General features: G+C 42.4%; 1 protein-coding gene across 5 annotated transcripts in view; it reads left to right on the top strand.

Moving 5' to 3' along the window:
- LOC129711847 (multivesicular body subunit 12B-like) overlaps positions 1-19,737 on the top strand; it is a 224,990-nt gene that overhangs the window by 10,222 nt on the left and 195,031 nt on the right. For all 5 annotated transcript variants that reach the window (XM_055659807.1, XM_055659809.1, XM_055659810.1 and 2 more), the window contains exon 2: positions 18,370-18,492. In XM_055659807.1, the coding sequence (XP_055515782.1) occupies positions 18,370-18,492 (123 nt within the window). The remainder of the gene's footprint in view (positions 1-18,369; positions 18,493-19,737) is intronic.

Below are 19,737 nucleotides of genomic sequence, written 5' to 3'. Positions count from 1 at the left end.
GGGGTGTGGGGGGGAGTTAGTCTACCCCATGACAGAAGGGGAAGGAGTTGTACAGTTTGATAGGCACAGGGAAAAAGGATCTGTGTTGTTTTGTACTGCATCTTGGTGGAACTAGTCTGTTGCTGAAGGTAATCCTCAGGAATCATCCAAGGTGGGAAATGGATAGTTGATGTCTCGTGTTGAGACCCTTCCTCTGGTTTTGACCGTAAAGGTCGACTGTCCATTTCCCTCTTCAATGGTTCAATGATACTTTATCGTCACATATACCTTGGTACAGTGGAATACTTTTTTGCAGCTGGGCGGCACGGTGGCACAGCGGCAGAGCTAGTGCCTCACAGCGCCAGAGACCCGGGTTTGATCCCGACTATGGGTGCATGTATGTACGGAGGTTGTGCCTTCTCCCCGTGACCTGCGTGGGTTTTCACCCCGAGATCTTCGGTTTCCTCCCATGCTCCAAATACGTACAGGTTTGTAGGTTAATTGGCTTGGTGTAAATGTAGAATTATCCCTAGTGTGTGTTAGATAGTGTTAGTGTGCGGGGATCGCTGGCCTGTGTGGAGTCGGTATGCTGAAGAGTCTGTTTTCGTGCTGTATCACTAAACTAAATAAACTAAACTAAACATACAGATCATTAGCAATCCTACTTATACATAGGCATAATCATCCTCAAGTATAACAGTGTAATATACAGGTCCACCACCAATTTTTCTGGCATCTGTTTAAAATTGTGTGTGAAATCTTATTTTTGGGTTTATCCTTTGTACGATGCATATTCCTTATTTATTTGTTCTCTAGCAGTATGTTCATTGTATTGCAATGAGTTTGAAGAGTTTCCCAACTTTTTGCAAAGCACTTTCGAAACATCATGTTATTATTTCTTGTCCAAGATCACACTAGTTGGGTGTAGAGATATAGCATGGAAACGGATGCTTCAGCCCTCTGACTATCGATCACCTGTTCACACTCGTGTTATAGACTTTTTAAGAAGGAACTGCAGATGCTGGAAAATCGAAGGTAGACAAAAGTGCTGGAGAAACTCAGCGGGTGCGGCAGCATCTATGGAGCGAAGGAAATAGGCAACGTTTCGGGTTGAAACCCGAAACGTTGCCTATTTCCTTCGCTCCATAGATGCTACCGCACCCGCTGAGTTTCTCCAGCACTTTTGTCTACCCACACTAGTGTTATGTTTTCCCATTTTTGCATTCACTCCCTACACACTGGGGTCAGTTTACAGAGGCCAATTAACCCGCAAGCCCTCACCCAGAGGAAACTCGCGTGGGCGCAGGGAGAACGTTCAAACATCGCACAGACAGCATCCGAGGTCTGGATCGTACCCTGGTCTCTGTCACTGCAAAGTAGCAGCTATACCACTGAGATGCCCCCAACCTATCTCTGTGGTTTTTACTTTCGGTGGAAATTATCTTTTAAATGTGCGCATGTCATAAGAACATAAGAAACAGCAGGAGTAGACCACGCAACCTCTCATTAGAGTTCTATCATTCAATAAATCAATGCTGATCTGCATGAGTTCCACTTTCTTGCTTGAACAGTTAATTCCCTTGATGGATTTTGGGAATTAATCATTGAATATACTCTGCTACTGAGGCTCCATGAGCCATTTGGATAGACAGTCCAAAGATTCATTACCTACAGGGTGAAGAAACCTCTCATCTCAGTCCTAAATGGGCCACTTCTTATTTCAAGACACAACAGCTGTCATCCCTCCATCTGTACTGTAACGCCCTGAAGGACTTTGTAGATTCAATGTGATCACAATCCCATTCTTCCAAACTTGAGAGGTGAAGACTGACGGGCCTGTCCCACTTAGGTGATTTTTTTTCAGCGACTGTCATTGTCATAGCAGGTCGCCAAAAAGTCGGCGACTGGACCCCCCCCCCTACGACAATATCTACAACAATGTCGACAGCAATCTACCACCTAGTCGATGGCAAGCTACCGACAACCGGCGACCCATTAGGATGCCCACCTACGACAACCTACGCCCACCCGCAACAAGCTACCACAAGGTAAGACAATTCAGTCGTCGGTACCTGTCGCCGGTTGACGTAGGTAGTCGCCAATGGAGATCACGGAAGTCAGCACCGGCGAAAAACTACGTCATCCCAGCGACAACCTACAGCAGGAGAAACCAAGCTACGCTCAATGACGTCAAGCCGACTGTCGCCGAAAAGTTTTAAACATTTCAAAATCCAGCGGCGACCAGAAAAACGCTACGATTCTTTGGGCGACGGAGAAGACTACTCACGACCATACAGGCGACACCCCGGCGACCATGTGGCGACTACCTAGTCCCCTGTAGTTGCCTAAAAATCGCCTAAGTGGGACGGGCCCATGAACCTTTTTCTTTTTCTTTTTGTTGTACGACAAATACCATAAGTCCATCTGGATGGACCTTCACTGCATCCCTTCAGTTGCATGTATATCCTGACGTATGGAGACCAAGCCTGTAGACAATATTATAAATGAGGTCTCGCCAGGGTCCTATATAAATGCAATACGAGGTCTTTACTCTTTTTCAAATCCCCCTGTTCATTCGCTCGTGTGTCAGACGACGTGTAGCTCGCTGTTGGCTTCCGTCGTCATCCAACACGTTGACAGAATCGATCACCCGACGCGTCACAGATTGCATCGTGTCGTCGTTTCCGGGGATCGCCACGAGGAGGCTTCTGTCATGATCCCCGATCCCCCTGTAATAAACGGCAACCTACCATTTGTCTTCCTGAATAATGATCGTATCTGCGTGAGAATTTTCAGTGATTTGACTGCGAGGACACAATGCCATTTAGCCTCGCACCTATTGAAATATGCTTTGCTTTTCTACTTTGTGAAGCAGAATGGATAATCTTGCATTTGTCCATGTTACATTCCTTCGTGTTGCAGCCCATTGACATAACCTATCCGTATAAGCCCTCTGTTTAGTCTAGTTTAGTTTTGAGATACAGCGTGGAAATAGGCACTGGCCAACCATCGATAGTTCTATGTTTAGGGAGAAGGTCACGACCCGAAACGTTACCCATTCCTTTTTCCCAGAGATGATGCCTGTCCCGCTGAGTTACTCCAGCATTTTGTGTCTACTAGTTTAATGTTATTCCATATTCTTATCTTACCTGCAAACCTGCATGTCTTTGGGATGTGGAAGGAACCCGGAGCAGCCGGAGGAAACCCACGCATTCACTGGGAGAATGCACAAACTCCATAGCTGTAGTCGGGATCGAATCCGGGTCTCTGGAGCTCTAAGGTAGCAGCTCTACCGCTCTGCCACTGTGCTATCCGATGCTGTTCTCCAGACTTGGCACAGCCTCCCAGCTTCGTATCATCAATTCACCTACATATCATGCTCTTGATTTTCCCCCATCAAAGAATTGTATTAAAAATGGCTAGAGCATCGTGTTTTCAAATTTCAGCATGTTTTTATTTCCCTATGTATTCTTATTCACCTGCCTTTACATTTAAAATGAATTGCATATACTGCATTTATTACAAATACATTAAATCTTTTTTCTTTTTGTTGTGCTTATTTCATAAATGTCTTCCGTTGCTCAATGGTCACATTGCCCAAGGAAGGCTAAATGTTCAGCAAAATACTGCAGATGTTGTAAACGTGGAATAAAAATGGAAACAGTAGAAATACTCTTTAGTCAGCAAACAGCAATGTTAGCAGAGAAGGAATCAATGTTAGCAGAGCTCATTGATGAAAGATCAACAACTAAAAAACTGAAGTGAACGGCTTGGATAGAGTGGACATGGATGTTTCCACTAGTGGAAGCATCTAGGAACAGAGGTCATAGCCTCAGAATAAAAGGAAGGAGATGAGGAGGAATTTCTTTAGCTGGTGGTGAATCTGCGGAATCCATTGCTACAGAAGGCTGTGGAGGCCTAGTCAATGGATATTTTTAAGTAGAGATAGATAGTTTATTGATTAGTATGGGTGCCGGGGGTTATGTGGCAGGAGAATGGGTTTGAAAGGGAAAGATAGATCAGCCATGATTGAATGGCAGAGTAGACATGATGGGCTGAATGGCCAAATTCTGCTAAGAACTTATGAAAAATATTAACTTTGTTTCTCTCACCACTGATTTGCTGAGTATTGGTAGTGTTTTGTGTTTTTAGTTAAGGTTCAATGGCTAAAACATGTCTCCAAATTATTCTTTTAGACTCGGAGACTGTAATCTGATTAATTCCTTTTGCTAAAGCAAAAGAGTGACAAGGTAGAAGCTCAAATCGCTTGTTATGTTCGTTATAATAGTTTGTGGTGAAAACTGAAGTTGATGGGAGACGTTCTGGAGCAAATATCTGATCAAAAATTGGTTGAACCTTGCTTGATTGAGTTCTCTCCCATTTCAGAGCTAAGTTCGATAAAGATAATTGAAGTGTTCGTTGTTTGATTAGTTTCTGTCATCTAGTATATTCCGTGCTAGAGAAATTTCAAAGAGAAACATAATATTGGAAATTCTTAGCAGTTCAGACAGCTGAATTCCATCCAACCTGCTGCATATATCCAGTATTTTTGTTTTTATTATACCTAATATATTGCATAAATAGATTTTCATAGATGATATGAATAGGGTAGTGAAAGGTGAAAGAGTGGATGTGGAGAAGATGTTTCAACCAGTGGTCCTGGTGCATCTAGGACCAGAGGGCGTAGCCTTAGAATAAAAGGATGTACCTTTAGAAATGAGATGAGGTAGAATTTATTTAATCAGAGAGGTGGTGCATCTGTGGAATTCATTGCCACATAAGGCTGTGGAGGCCAAGTTAATGGATATTTTAAAGTAGAGATAGATAGTTTTTTGATTTGTATGGGTGTTGGGAGTTGTGTGGAGCAGGCAGGGGAATGGGGTTGAAGGGGAGAGATAGATCAGCCACGATTGAATGGCGGAGTAGACTTGATGTGCCAAATGGCCTAATTCAGCTCCTAGAAGCTTATGAAAGTCTTCAGTATCGATAAACACAAAATAAATGATATTAGTACCAAATATACCACCAATGTCTTTCAGGGACAGAAATCTGATGTACTTAACTGGTTGGTTTATATTACACTAGACCCATTAATGCTGATTAATCTTATGCACCTTCTTAGTTCAATGAGAATTAACAATGAACAGTAAATGCCAGCATTGATGGTGATTCCACATCCATGAACAAGTGTAAAAAAAAAAGTCACATTGAAGTTCATGCTTTACAGTTCGCTAGCATATTTCTGAGGAGCTCCGAATGAATCGGGTCAAATTATTGCCATCACTGCCACTGGTTGTGACAGACTTGGAATTAAATAGTACAACGTGTTCTTCCAGGCATTGTTATGGTCTGGAAATAAAAATTCTATTCTGATAGTGTGGGTTTTCATCGCATATGGATACTGCTCAGAGATATCACATGTTTGGCATTATGTTTAGGTAACATCCTAGTTTAACACAGTTATTGTTATTTTGACGTTATTTTAGTTTATTGTCACGTGTACCTAGGTACAGTGTAAAGCATTTTGTTGTGTGCTACTTAGTCAGCAGGAAAACTACACATGGTTGCAATCGAGCCGTCCACAGTGTAGAGATATAAGATAAATGGAATAACGTTTAGTGCAAGGTAAAGTCCGATTAAAGATAGTCCGAGGATCTCCAATGACGGAGATGATGGCTCGGGTCCGCTCTCTAGTTGTTAATAGGATGGTTCAGCGGTAGTTGCTGCCTTGTAGCGCTTACAGTGCCAGAGACCCGGGTTCGATCCCGACTACGGGTGCTGTCTGTTTTGTACGTTCTCCCTTTGACCACTCGTTACACGTGACCATAAACTAAACTCAAACGTGTGTATCCATTATGGGTCTACCCACACATAGTGTGCAGAAAAGAACTGCAGATGCTGGTTTATACCGAAGATGACACAAAATGCTGGAGTAACTCTGCGGGCCAGGCAGCATCTCTGGAGAAAAGGAACAGGTTTCGTTTTGGATCGGAGCTCTTCTTCAGGCTGATAGACAAGGCCAGAACTTGCCCTGTTTCCTAGCCAATTCTGTGTTGCTTCTCTCAATATTGGTCTCCTCTGCAAATCGTACTCCCTTTTTGCATGCAATAATATCAATCCTAAACTCTGGTGTTCCCTCCCAAAACCTGCCCTTTGGATTGGAACTTTAGTCTCCATGTTTACCCTGTTGTGAATAAAAAGTCACGTGTTTTAGCAGTCCATTTAAAAATGGTGTCTGTAGACTTTAGAGATATACGGCAGAAAAAAGGCTTTCGGCATACCGAGCGATTCGACCAGCTATCACCCTGTACACTAACTAGGGACAATTTGCAATGTTTTACCAAAGCCAATTAACCTACAAACCTCTACGTCTTTGGAGTGTAGGAGGAAACGGGAGCACCCGGAGAAAACCCAAAGTGGTCACCCGGAGAACTCTGTACAGACAGCATCTGTAGTTGGGATCGAACCTGGGTCTCTGGCGCTGAAAGGCAGCAACTCTACTGCTGCGCCACCGTGCCGCACACTGTGCCAAGTGCAGACTTTATCCTACACAGTCCACACGAGGATAGACACAAAATGCTGGAGTAACTCAGCGGGACTGGCAGCATCTGCGGAGAGAAGGAACGGGTGACGTTTCGGGTCGAGACCTTTCTTCAGACTCGACCCGAAATGTCACCCATTCCTTCTCTCCAGAGATGCTGCCTGTCCCACTGTTACTCCAGCATTTTGTGTCTATCTTCGATTTAAACCAGCATCTGCAGTTCCTTCCTACACAGTCCAAACCAGTCTGTATTTGCAGCATAGGATGTTTGATGGGAATTGGAGTGGAAAAGAACAACTGTTTTTCTGAGTTGATTTTCTTTCTCTCTATAGCCAGCAGAACAGAAGCCATTCTTAGTATCCCTGCTGCATCGCTGTTGTGCTGAGCTGACTCCACACATGCCAGGAATCAAAACTTGGATTCCAATCCTTCTCCACCCTAGAGGGATTAACTTGGATCCCATTCCAGGCCTCCAACCCCACATACTTATTTCCTAACAGGTCATGAGAGACTGATTTAAGAGCAAAGTCTTCTAATTCTTTCCAAATCCTCTGTTTTGAATATTAGTAAAATTCTTTCAGCGAGTGCTTTTCAGGGAGGAACTGCACTTTATTCCTAATAGCCAGCAAAATGTGGACCATATCTAAACTTTAGTTACAACAAATCTGAACTTCAGTGCTTATAGACCATGGGTGTCAATGTCGCATAATTATTTAATAATACATTGTATGGTGTAACGTGTAATGTTTTGTATGTGCCAGTGGAAACCTTAGTAAGTTTGAGAATTCTCCTAAACTACAGTTTTACAAAGGATTTACTTGTCATTACAGCAGTAATCTATAAGCCCAGTTGTGGACTGTGCCAGACATTATGAATCACTGTGTATGAGTCCCTGAGAAATTCAATTAAAGTATGGCTGATCAAGAATTGTATTATTTTTACCAAATGCATTAAAATAAATATTTTGGGGTGGCACAGTGTCGCCGCAGTAGAGTTGCTGCCTTCCAGCGCCAGAGACCTGGGTTCTGTCCTGACTGCGGGTGCTGGATGTGTGAAGTTTACAGGTTCTCCCTGTGACAGCCTGGGTTTTCACCAGGTGCTGCTCATTCCAAGGATGTGCTGGATTGCAGGTTAATTGGCTTCTGTTAATTGTCCCCAGTGTGTAGGATCAAACTCTCGTACGGGTAATCGTAGGAAGGCTCGAACTCGGTGCCGAAGGGCTTGTTTCCAAGCCGTGTTTCTAAAACTAAATATAAGTTCATACGCAGCAAATGTAAAGGAAACCTAAGTATGACACAAAATGCTGGAGTAATTCAGCGGGACAGGTAGTATCTCTGGAGAGAAGGAATGGTCGACGTTTCAGGTCAAGACCCTTCTTCAGACTCTGTCTGTCTGCTTGTCCCGCTGAGTTACTCCAGCTTTTTGTGTCTATCTTCGGTTTAAACCTGCATCTGCAGTTCCTTCCTACATATTATTTACACTCATCCATGCCCACTTATAATTTCACATTGAAAATATTGTTTAATTTCAAGTGGGGAAAAAAAAAAGCCTAATTTGACTTGATGGATTTGTAGCTTTGTTACAGGCTGTCAGATTTGGAAAGAGATAGATACCAAATGGCCTTTGGTTTTATTTCATTTAGAGCCGCAGCGAGGCTTTAGAAAATCTCCCAGCTCTTTACAATCTTTTCTGGCAAATGGTCTTTTCAGTCGCCCTTTTTTGTGTGAAATTGCTTGATTTATTAATCACGGTATCTGCAGTCCCATGGTGTTGCGTACATCGCAGCAGTTGGAGCATCTATTGTGTACTGGTATTGCAGCAGGCTCTACATCTGTCATCTACGTCAGATAGTTCACCTGCTCGGAGAGTAGATGGATCTGTTGTTAATACAGTTTTCTGAAACAAAGGTGTTCCTCCGATAGACACAACATGCTGGAGTAACTCAGCGCGTCAGGCAGTATCTCTGGAGAAAATAGATGACGTTTTGGGTTAAGACCCTTCCCCAGTCTGATGAAGGGTCTCGACCCGAAAGGTCACCTATTCCTTTTCTCCAGAGATTCTGCCTGACCTGCCGAGTTACTCCAGCTTTTTTGTGTCTATTATCAACGGTGTGAACCAGCATCTGCAGTTCCTTCTTGCACAAAGTTATTCCTTCTCTGGACTAATGTATGAAGTAAATAGAAATTTGGTGTTACAGTTTTTAAATGCTAGCGCGCACTACAGTGGGTAGATTCATAATTCATACGAAAAATGTCTGCAAGCATTTTGCCAGAATTTAACTGTTCTCTGGAGAAACTCAGCGGGTGCAGCAGCATCTATGGAGCGCAGGAAATAGGCAACATTTCGGGCCGAAACCCTTCTTCAGCCCGAAACGTTGCCTATTTCCTTTGCTCCATAGATGCTGCTGCACCCGCTGAGTTTCTCCGGCTTTTTTGTGTACCTTCGATTTTCCAGCATATGCAGTTCCTTCTTAAACATTTAACCGTTTTCTATTGTGTTTGTAATTGTTGTCAGTTAATTGACGATTTTTCTCAAGACGTGCATCTACTAACTGAGAAGAACTTTAGGGGTTTGTTAGCCAATGAACTCCAATTACCTTTTGCGGTGCAGAAATTTATCTGTTGTAATAAGATGAAGTAAAACTGCAAACTTCAAACCAGCATTTCAGTGATATGTTAAAAGCCTGTCTTTCGGATCGCCTATATAGACAGATCAGTTGTTTCTTTAAAAGTGCTTTTTTTTTAATATCTTCAAACAATGAATCTCTGATGTAGATTAAATTTTCTGCTTTAGGCTAAAATAAACAGTCTCTTTAGATACCCAACAAATGCCATTGGGCCACCCCTGATGGTTTATCATCAAAGTGGAGTGGCTTGTGTTTGATGATAATCACAATGGTGCATCTTCTGCCTTGAACTCTATTCTGTGTATCTCAAAGTGCTGTTGTCATGTGGCAAGGCAGGCTACAGCACAGATTGTCATTCGCTGTCAATTTTACTTTTTTGCATATCCCCTTGAAATTTCAGCAATTCCCATTCCAGGGGACCGAGATTGGGGCGGGGGAGGGGGGGCGGAGAACCCCGACATTTAATTTAGAGTGTGATCAGTTTCTGCTTTCCCCAGCTGAATGTTCCCCCCTTCTGCCATCTTGTTGAAAACAAAATCTGTACAAATGAGACACAATATCCTGCCTTGAAGCTATGTGTGCTGAAGATTGTCTTGTGGTGACGAAAGGAAGGAATAACGATTGCTCACACACACACACACACACACACACACACACACACACACACACACACACACACACACACACACACACGGCAGAAGAAAAAGCCAATTGAAGTTTGAATGAAATTAAAAGAAAAAGAAGATTGAAGTAAGACCACATAAAATTTGAATGAAATTTTAAAATGAGGAGAGAAATGCATAATGTGATCCACAATTCGGCTGATGTTGATCTGGTGCTTCTTGCGCCTGCCCAACTAAACAAGGAGAACGTACTTTTGGCTTACTAACGACTTTGTAATAAACCTTGGCAGCTTTTCATTATAAATGTCCTGTATATGCAAGGCTGTATAGAAGCTTGGTTCAGGCCATATATGGCCAGCAACTTTCCCAGTGTTATATGATTGATTGAATATCACAAAGACTTAAAAAAATGCAACATTCGGTATTGTAACAGGTTGATTTCCACGCTTACTCCAGGCACCAGTTTTGTGGTGCTATATGTGTCTGGTATGAATCGTGTAATAATCAGATAAATTGTACGACTGGTTTAGAAGATTTTAAAATTCAAATGTGTTACAAGAGAACAATTCGGACAGACTCATTGTTTCTGCTTTTGCTTTAACAACTGTTGCAAAATGTAATCATTTTTGAAACCAGAAATGTTATGAGTTTCTTCCACGAAGAAGCATATAACATTTCTGGTATCAAAATCAATTTTGACTTGCCAGTCTTTTATGTGCAATGTCAAAATGAAACAGTAAATAGACACAAAAGGCTGGAGTTACTCAGCGGGTCAGCCAGCATCTCCGGAGTTAAAGGAATAGGTGACGTTTTGGATCGAGACCCTTCTTCAGACTGAAGTTCCCCAGCTTTTTGTGTCTCTCTTCGGTTTAAACCAGCATCTCCTGCCTACCAAAATGAAACAGTTCTTTATTTTGGACTGAAAACTTGTTCCCTCGTAAGGGCACGGTCAGGAAAAAAACAGGATCCCATCATGATTTTGAATTTCTTTTTTGTCTATTGGGTTTTAGCTTCTGCCAAGAACTGGGCTTACACTGGACCTTATGTTAAGTTGCCAGGCTTTTGTAATTTATTCATGAAATAATTGCACCATTCTTTATCACAGATCACTAGAGTCAGTTTCATGGCGCATAGTTGGTCTCCTAACTACATTTATTGTGGAGGATAAAAATACGTCATTCATAGTGACTGCTATTTGCTGTGCAAGAATTCAGTCCAATAATGTGGGCAGTTATCATTGCTCGATAATTACGGCTTGTTGGCTGTTTGGAGAGTTAGATTTTTGCTGCTTAGAACTCATTGGAAGTTTTAGGGGAAGTATTTCACAAGGTGGCCTGCGATGTAAAGGGATAACTTGGAGCTTGTTCAGTCCCAATATCGCTGTAAGCAATCATGAACTTGGTGATGTATTGAAAGCTTCTTCAATGGTACTAGTCATATTTGTGTCGAAACAAGAAACTGCAGATGCTGGTTTACCAGAAAAAAGAGACAGGCCTGGATAGGGTGGATGCGGAGAGGATGTTTCCACTAGTGGGAGAGACTAGGGCCAGTGGCCATAGCCTCAGAATAAAAGAATGTACCTTTAGAAAGGAGATGAGGAGGAATTTCATTAGTCAGAGTTTTGGAAGCCAAGCCAAGTTAATGGATATTTTTAAGGCGGAGATGGATTAATTCATTGATTAGTACGGGTGTCAGGGCTTATGGGGAGAAGGCAGGAGAATGGGATTGAGAGGGAAAGATAGATCAGCCATGATTGAATGGTGGAACTCCAGAGCCAACAATATCATGAGAGACCCCTTCCACCCCTGCAACGGACTGTTCCAGCTGCTATGGTCAGGCAAACGCCTCCGTTGCCATGCGGTGAGAACGGAGAGGTTGAGAAGGAGTTTCTTCCCAGAGGCCATTCGGACTGTAAACGCCTATCTCACCAGGGACTAACTCTACTGAACGTTTTTCCTTCCATTATTTATGATGTAAAAGAATATGTGTGTTATGATTGTGTTTATAGTTTGTTTGGTTGTTTGTCTTTTGCACGAAAGTCCGCGAGCATTGCCACTTTCATTTCACTGCACATCTCGTATGTGTATGTGACAAATAAACTTGACTTGACTTGGAAAAGGTTAGTTTCTATCCTTCCACTGGTGCGGTTTTAAAAACAATGCATCACCTCCTCAAACATTGTAAATATGCTAATTGGAAGTTTATTGCCCCAGGGTTTAAATAAAGCGATGCCTTGTTGTCTGAGTACTTGAAAAGACATTTCTTGGTGTGTGGAAAATCATTTGATCTCTTAGTAAAACGAAGATGAAGTTTTTGACAGAGGGAAAGAGAGAGAGAGAGAGAGAGAGAGAGAACCCAGCTGAACAATGCAGTCATACATTCTTTAACTGTAGTGCTGTGTTTGATTGAATTGGCTTTCTAGGTATGCAGACCCAAACATACTTTTAATCATTATGTGTAGGAAAGAACTACAGGTGCTGGTTTAAACCAAAGATGGATACAACAAGCTGGAGTAACCCAGCGGGTCAGGCAGCATCTATGGAGAGAAGGAATAGGTGACGTTTTGGGTCGAGACCCTTCTTCAGACTGGGTCCAGGGAAAGGAAAACAAGAGATATAGAGGGTGATATAGAGAGATGTAGAACAAATGAATGAAAGATATGCAAAAAAGTAACGCTGATCATCCATACCGTTAATCATTGTTGAATGAAATAGAATAGACTTTTAAAGGAAGACTTGTATAATGAAGTCTGAAGAAGGGTCTCGACCCGAAACGTCACCAATTCCTTCTCTCTAGTGATGCTGCGTGACCCGCTCAGTTACTCCAGCATTTTGTGTCTACCTTGGAAGTAAAAATGTATTGGTCCTGCTAAAAAAAATACGTTTTAAATACAGGAAGATGTGTGCAAACTCTCTTCTTCAATACCTCAGAATTCATGTCTCTTTTCTCCATCCCATATTAAAGCAATACCTCTTGGCATTAAACATGAAGTTTATTAATTGTCTTGAAAACGTATATCCTGTGTAACCGCGAATTGAGTGTTATCAGTCTCTTTTCAGAGGAATCGGTGACTATTATTCAAGTTGGCTTGTGCCTTTCTTTCTCCATCTGTACAGTAGTGTAAGCTGGATGTTGTAATATCCTCCGAGATATTGGATGTGGATGCTTTCATTTCACATTTACCTAAAAATAAAAATACACCAAGTGCTGGAGTAACTCAGCTGGTCAGGCAGCATCCCGTGAGAACATGGAGAAGGAGACGATTCGGATCGGGACCCTTCTTCAGAGTCTGAAAAAGGGCCCCAACCTGAAACGGAGTCGGAAGAAGGTCCTCGATCTGAAACATCATTTTTTCATTTTCTCCAGAGATGCTGCATGACCTGCCGAGTTGTTCCAGCACTTTATGTCTTTTTTGTATAAATCAGCAGCTGCAGTTCCTTGATTGTAATGTTTTTGCATGTACCTCATCTGGACTTAATTAGATTGGCACAAAGTGAGATGAAGTGTCATTTGGATTGTGAACTGCTTTTACAGAGAGTAAAAGGTACAATTGGAATTGTTCAGTTCAATGTAAACAGTTGTTGATTTTGTAGTTTTGTAATAGTAATGAATGGTTGGCACGGCTTTAGTTTAGATTAGATTAGAGATACAGCGCGGATACATGCCCTTCGGTCTGCCGAGTCCACACTGACCAACAATCATCTGTACACTAGCACTATCCTACACATTAGCTATCATTTTTTTTCACGGAAGCAAATCGACCTACAAATCTGCACATCTTTGGAATGTGGGAGGAAACCGGAGCACCTGGAGGAAACTCATGCGGTCACAGGGAGAACGTGCAAACCCCATACAGACAGCACCTGAGGTCAGGATTGAACCTGGCTTCTCTGGCATTGTGGGGCTGCGCCTCCATGCCGCCCTTTTGCTCTTTGATAATCTTGCGTTTGCTGGCACCATTACAGAGCTACTCTTTCTAGTCTCTGTGAACTGATTTTAAAAAAAAGTCCTTTAAAAAGGACTCGCTGTGTTAAAGACTTCATCCCTCTGGTGCACTGAGGAGATCAATGGGGTTCCAGCACACAACCAAGGACTATCTTTCCAAGTGCTGAGACAAACTGGCAATTACTTATTTAGACTCTAGGACAAGTCATTTTTAGTTAGCATATTTGTCATCTTTCATCCACTGTTCCTCTTTCATTCTTTTAAAAAAAAAATCCATCTTTCAGAGGCAATACACCATGCTGTTCAAGGCGTCATTTGAAGTACAAAATGAAACTGCACTGACTGAACTGAGCAATTCCAATGGTATCTTTTGTTCTCTGCCTCACTGGAACCATAATATAAAGCAGTTCACATCCAAATCACACTTTACCTTGGCTTGTGCCAAGTTATCTTGGTCCACATGAGGTATATCAGAAATGCAAGCATTCAGTCCCAGTAGTATTGTGAGCAGGTTTGGGCCCATATCTGAGGAATGATGTGCTGGCATTGGAAGGGGTCCAGAGGAGGTTTGCGAGAATGATTCCAGGAATGAATGGGTTACCATTTGATGAGCATTTGAAATCACTGGGCCTACATTTGCTGGCGTTTTGAAGGATGAGGGGAACCTCATTGAAAAATACCGAATATTGAAAAGCCTGGATAGAGTGGAGGTGGAGAGGATGTTTCCCACTAGTGGGAGAATCTAGGACCAGAGGCCATGGCCTCTGAATAAAAGAACCTACCATTAGAAAGGAGATGAGAAGCAATTTCTTTAGTCAGAGCGCAGTGAATCTGTGGAATTCATGGCCACAGACAGCTGTGAGGCCAAGTCACTGGATATTTTCAAGGTTGAGATTGACAGATTCTTGATTAATATGGGTGTCGGGGGTTATGGGGAGAAGGCAGGAGAATGGGGTTGAGAGCGAAAGATAGATCAGCTATGATTGAATGACATATTAGACTTGATGGGTCGAATGGCCTAATTCTGTTTCTATAACTTATGAACATTACAGTTGAGATGACACTATTGTATAAATAGAGACCTATTACAGGATTGATGGAGAAATCCAGAAGTACTAACCATGGTTCACATTGAATGCAGGGGAGAAAAGATCAATTTAATGTCGTCTTATAGACGTTTGATAGAAAGAAAATGCTGTTATTTATCTCACCCGACCCCAAACTAGACGTACTTACGACGTCATTAAGATTTATTATTGTAGGGAATGTGTAAATGGGATGGCACAGTGGTGCAGCTAGTGGAGCTACTGTCTCAGCACCAGAGACCCAGGTTCGATCCTGACCTCGGGTGCTGTCTGTGTGGAGTTTGCACGTTCTCCCAGGTGCTCCAATTTCCTCCCACATCCTAAACACGTGTGTGTTTTAGGGTTAATTCACTTCTAATTTGCCCCTCATTTGCAGGAAGTCGATGCTAAAGTGGGATAACATTGAACTTGTGTGACTGGGTGATCGATGATCAGTGTGGAGTCCGTGGGCCGAAGGGCCTGTTTCCATTCTATATCTTTCAATCAATCAATTATTTATCCAGAGTGTACCAAGAGTCGCGTCTGAGTTGTTTGATCTTTTGATCATACGATGTATAATAATTACTTTGTGAAATGCAGAACTTTTTAACATGGCCTATACTAATCTTCCAGTTGTGACTAATGCCAGAAGCTTGCTCCTTAGGACAAAATGGAGCCAAACTTGTTGCCATATGTACAATGAAAATCTTGCTTGCTGCAGAATCACAGGCACATAGACCCAGACAACACGCAAAAAAAAAAATTATACATAACTTACATGTAAAATTCTGCAAGATTGTAAAATGAATGGTGACACGGTGGCATAATGGTAGAGCTGCTGCCTGACAGCATCAGAGACCCGGGTTGAATCCTAATTATGTGTACTTGTCTGTACGGAGTTTGTACATTGTCCCCGTGACCGCGTAGGTTTCCTCTGGGTGCTACTGTCGGCAGGGCCTCAGTTGGCCGAAGAGCCTGATTCTGTGCTTTATCTCTAAGCTAAAAACAAAATAAGACATTAGTGCAAAATAACAAGACATTAGTGTAAACACAATTAGCATGAAAGGCCCACGGTAGTGCAAGAGGTGGATCGGTAGTGCAAGAGGTGGGGAGTTTGCACGTTCTCCCAGGGTTTCCTCCAGGTCCTCCAGTTTCCTCCCACATCCTAAACACGTGTGTGTTTTAGGGTTAATTCGACTCTAATTTGCCCATAATGTGCAGGAAGTCGATGCTAAAGTCAGGGTAGGATTGGAGTTGTGTGGAGTGATTCAAGAACCTGATAGATGTAGGAACCTGATGGCTGTTCCTTGTCTTGGTGGTGTACAGGCATCTGTACGTCATAAGTGATAGGAGCAGAATTAAACCATTCGGCCCATCAAGTCTACTCCGCCATTCAATCATGGCTGATCTATCTCCCCATAACCCCTGACACCCGGACTTAGTCCTGCTCGATGGGAACAGTGACAAGATGGTACCGTGCGGATGATAGGTGCTGCCTTCTTCAGGCACTGCCTCACGGAGATGCTTTGATGTTGGGGGAGGGCTGTGTCCTAGATGGACCTGGCTGGGTGTACCACTCTCTGCAGCCTCTTGCTTTCCAGTGTGTTGGAAATGCCGCACCAGGCCATGACCCAGTCAGAAAATCAACAATGAGTGATGCTTTGCTGCTGATAGTTAACGCATTGACCTCTTTATCATGCCCAGGTTGATATGAGATCAATCCTGCGGCTTTTTTACCAACCAACGATTTAAATGATTTTAGTTAACAGTACGTCTTAAAAATATGGTTGATTAAAATGTGCTTGAAAGGAATTACTTTAGATGTTGTGTCATTGATCCCTCAGCTGTGTATAACTGGTGACTTGGATTACTGTGCAGGTATGGTCCTCTGTTCTGCTAACACAAGTGTCCCATTTTTTTGGTTTAAGTTTCAGTTTATTGAATTGCCTGGCAAATATGTTGTGACTATATTGATTCCTTTTTATTAAAACTGAAAAGCCAATAATATGTTATGGCTAAATGTCATATTCTGATGGGACTTGTTATAATTGTGTTTTTTTCCTGCTAAGTGATATTTGTTTTTATGGTGAATCTCGGGAGAATGTTAGGGCTTGTTTGAGTCTTCTGTGGACACTTTGCAACCAAACACTGCAACAATATGAGTTGGAAAACTTTAGTTAAGTTTCATTGTCCTCTCCTCTTCCTATATCCTTTATCGCTTTTGTCTTTTTGTACGTTTATTTCGGATCATTTTATATTTTTAAACAAATGCAACACTCCCTCGCACCAATAGTTTAAAAAATGTACTTGGCTTAGTTTAAAGATACAGCGCGGAAACAGGACCTTCGGCCCCCCCAAGTCCGTGCCGACCAGCGATCCCCATTACGCAAGCACACACGATGGGCGGAATTTACGTTTTTTAATTACAAAAGCCAATTCACCTCCAAACCTGTACGTTTTTGGGGGTGTGGGAAGAAACCGGAGCACCAGGGGAAAACCCACGCAGGTCTCAAGAGAGAATGTACAAACTCTGTAGAGAGAGCACCCGTAGTCGGGATCGAACTCGGTTCTCTGGCGCTGGAAGACAGTAACTCTACCGCTGCGCCACCGTGTCTACTTGGAAGATGTGTTTGAGGAAAATGGCCGCGTGACATCTTTCCAATGCCCTATCACCCATGGATATCACCACCTTGCAGGAAGGATGTGGAGGCCTTGGAAATGACGCAGAGGAGGTTTACCAGAATAATGCCTGAATAGGGAGTATGAGCCACAGGGAGAGGTTGGGCAGACTTGTATTGTTTTCTCTGGAAGGTCGGAGGATGCGGGGTGACACCTGATAGAGGTATATAAAATGATGTGAGGCATAGCTAGGGTAGACAAGTAGAATCTTTTTTTCAGGTTGCAAAAATCAAATACTAGAGGGCATTGATTTAAAGTGAGGGGGGCAATGTTTAAAGCAGAAGTGCGGTGCAACTTTTTTTACACAGACAGTGGTGAGTGCCTGAGAGGTGGTATTAGCATCTTGTTGGGCACAGATATTGTGGACTGAAGTTCGTGTTCTTGTGCTGTACTGTTCGATGTTCTAATGCTTTTATTTAGCTGTGACCCAACGCTTTAATTAATGAACTTGTAACACGAAGCTCCTCAACCAATGAAATTGTATTCAATGTGTAGGAAGGAACTGCAGATGCTGGTTTAAACTGAAGATAGTGGGGTAACTCAGTGGGTCAGACTGCATCAGGACCCTACTTCAGACTGAAGAAGGATCTCGACCCGAAACATCACCTATTCCTTTTCTCCAGAGATGCTGCCTGACCCGCTGAGTTACACCATCTTTTTGTATCTAAACTGTATTCAATGTTTTTAGCCAACTGTGATACTCGGGAAAATTTCAATCTTTTGAATCATGGATCATTGTTCTATACGTTAGATCTCCGCATAGCTGTCTCAAGATTTATACTGAGACCCGGGGATTAGGCGTCGATGATATTCTGTGGTTAGTGCTTTATACCTTGTATACCGAGTGAGTGATATTTGGTAGTTCAAACTTATTAAAGATTACATGAATTTACTTTGCTTATCCCCCTCCAGAGTCGCTCAATGATGCCTGAAATATGGGATCTGTCCGAAGCTTTGCCTGATTTGTCCATGGATCCAATTACGGGCGTTGGAGTGGTCGCCTCACGATATCGGGCACCTGCCAGTTACGAAGTAGTAAGCACCTTTATCATGTTTTGAAATCTTCCAATCTCTCTTAGTGGATGTAATAGCATTTTGTTGTAGAGTACATTTACTTCCACTGCACATCTTCTCTCCAACTATCTTCCATTCCACCCCAAAAACGCAGCGTACGAGAATCTCACCCAAAAATAAAGGGGTCATTTGAAGGCTCTACAGTATGGCTGGCCTGTCGGTCACCACAACCCATCATTTGGAGACCCTCACTGTTAGAAGGTCGTGCTGTACAGAGGGAGCAGATACGTAGAGGATGTTGGCGATGTTGAGTGCAATACACCTCTTTTTGTTGGCTTCAGTGAACACTTCAGTTAGAGTCATGGAGACATAGAGTCATACAGCATGGAAACAGGCCCTTCAGCCCAACTTGCCCACGTCAACCAATATATCCCATCTGCCCATGTTCGGCCCATAGCCTAACATGGGCAGTAATGCATTTCGTTGTCTCTGTACTGTACACTGACAATGACAATTAAAATTGAATCTGAATGTGAATCTGAATCTGAATAGCCCTCTAAACCTATCCTATCCATATTTCTTCACAAAGTTCTTCCTGCTTTTTCAAATTCCTATAGTTTGTATTTGTTCTAGTGCTCTTATTGCTGGTAAAGGTAAGATTCGCAGAGGTTTTGATTTTGTTTTGGTGCAAATTGGCATAGTGTGAGAAGTGCATACGTTACACAGCATGGCAATGGGCTCAACAACCCAACTGATCCATGCCGACCAAAGTGCCCATTTGAACCAATCCCATTTGCCTGCATTTGACCCATATCCCTCTAAACCTTTCCCATCCATGTATCTGTCCAAAAGTCTTTTAAATGTTGTTATTGTACCTGCCTCAACTACTTCTTCGATAGATTTGTCAAGATCATTGGATGCGATTTTAATTAGTTTTCACAGTATTACGCTATTCAATATCTCTCGGCTCCTTCAGCTTTTTTCCCCAGTTCCAAATCCAACAAACGATGGAACAGACATTTCTCCCCCTATATCTAATTGGTAAATTAGAAAGAAACTGTGTGCAGCAAAGATGTTTAGTGTTGAAAATATTACTGGAAGTTAATTCTCTCCTATACTTTCAGATACTTAGAAAACCTCAAGAAAATAGGAATAATCCTCAGATTTGTTAACGAGAGGTTTTGATTTTCTTTAATCAGTTTGTGTATTTACCTTCACCATATTGGATATTGGTAGAATGATCTACAAGGCTAAAATTTGCTCGAA

Source organism: Leucoraja erinacea, chromosome 31 (genome assembly GCF_028641065.1).
Source record: "Leucoraja erinacea ecotype New England chromosome 31, Leri_hhj_1, whole genome shotgun sequence".
Classification (NCBI taxonomy): Eukaryota; Metazoa; Chordata; class Chondrichthyes; order Rajiformes; family Rajidae; genus Leucoraja; species Leucoraja erinaceus.
Note: the sequence above shows the minus strand (reverse complement) of the source record. Positions and strands in the feature narration are given on the sequence as shown.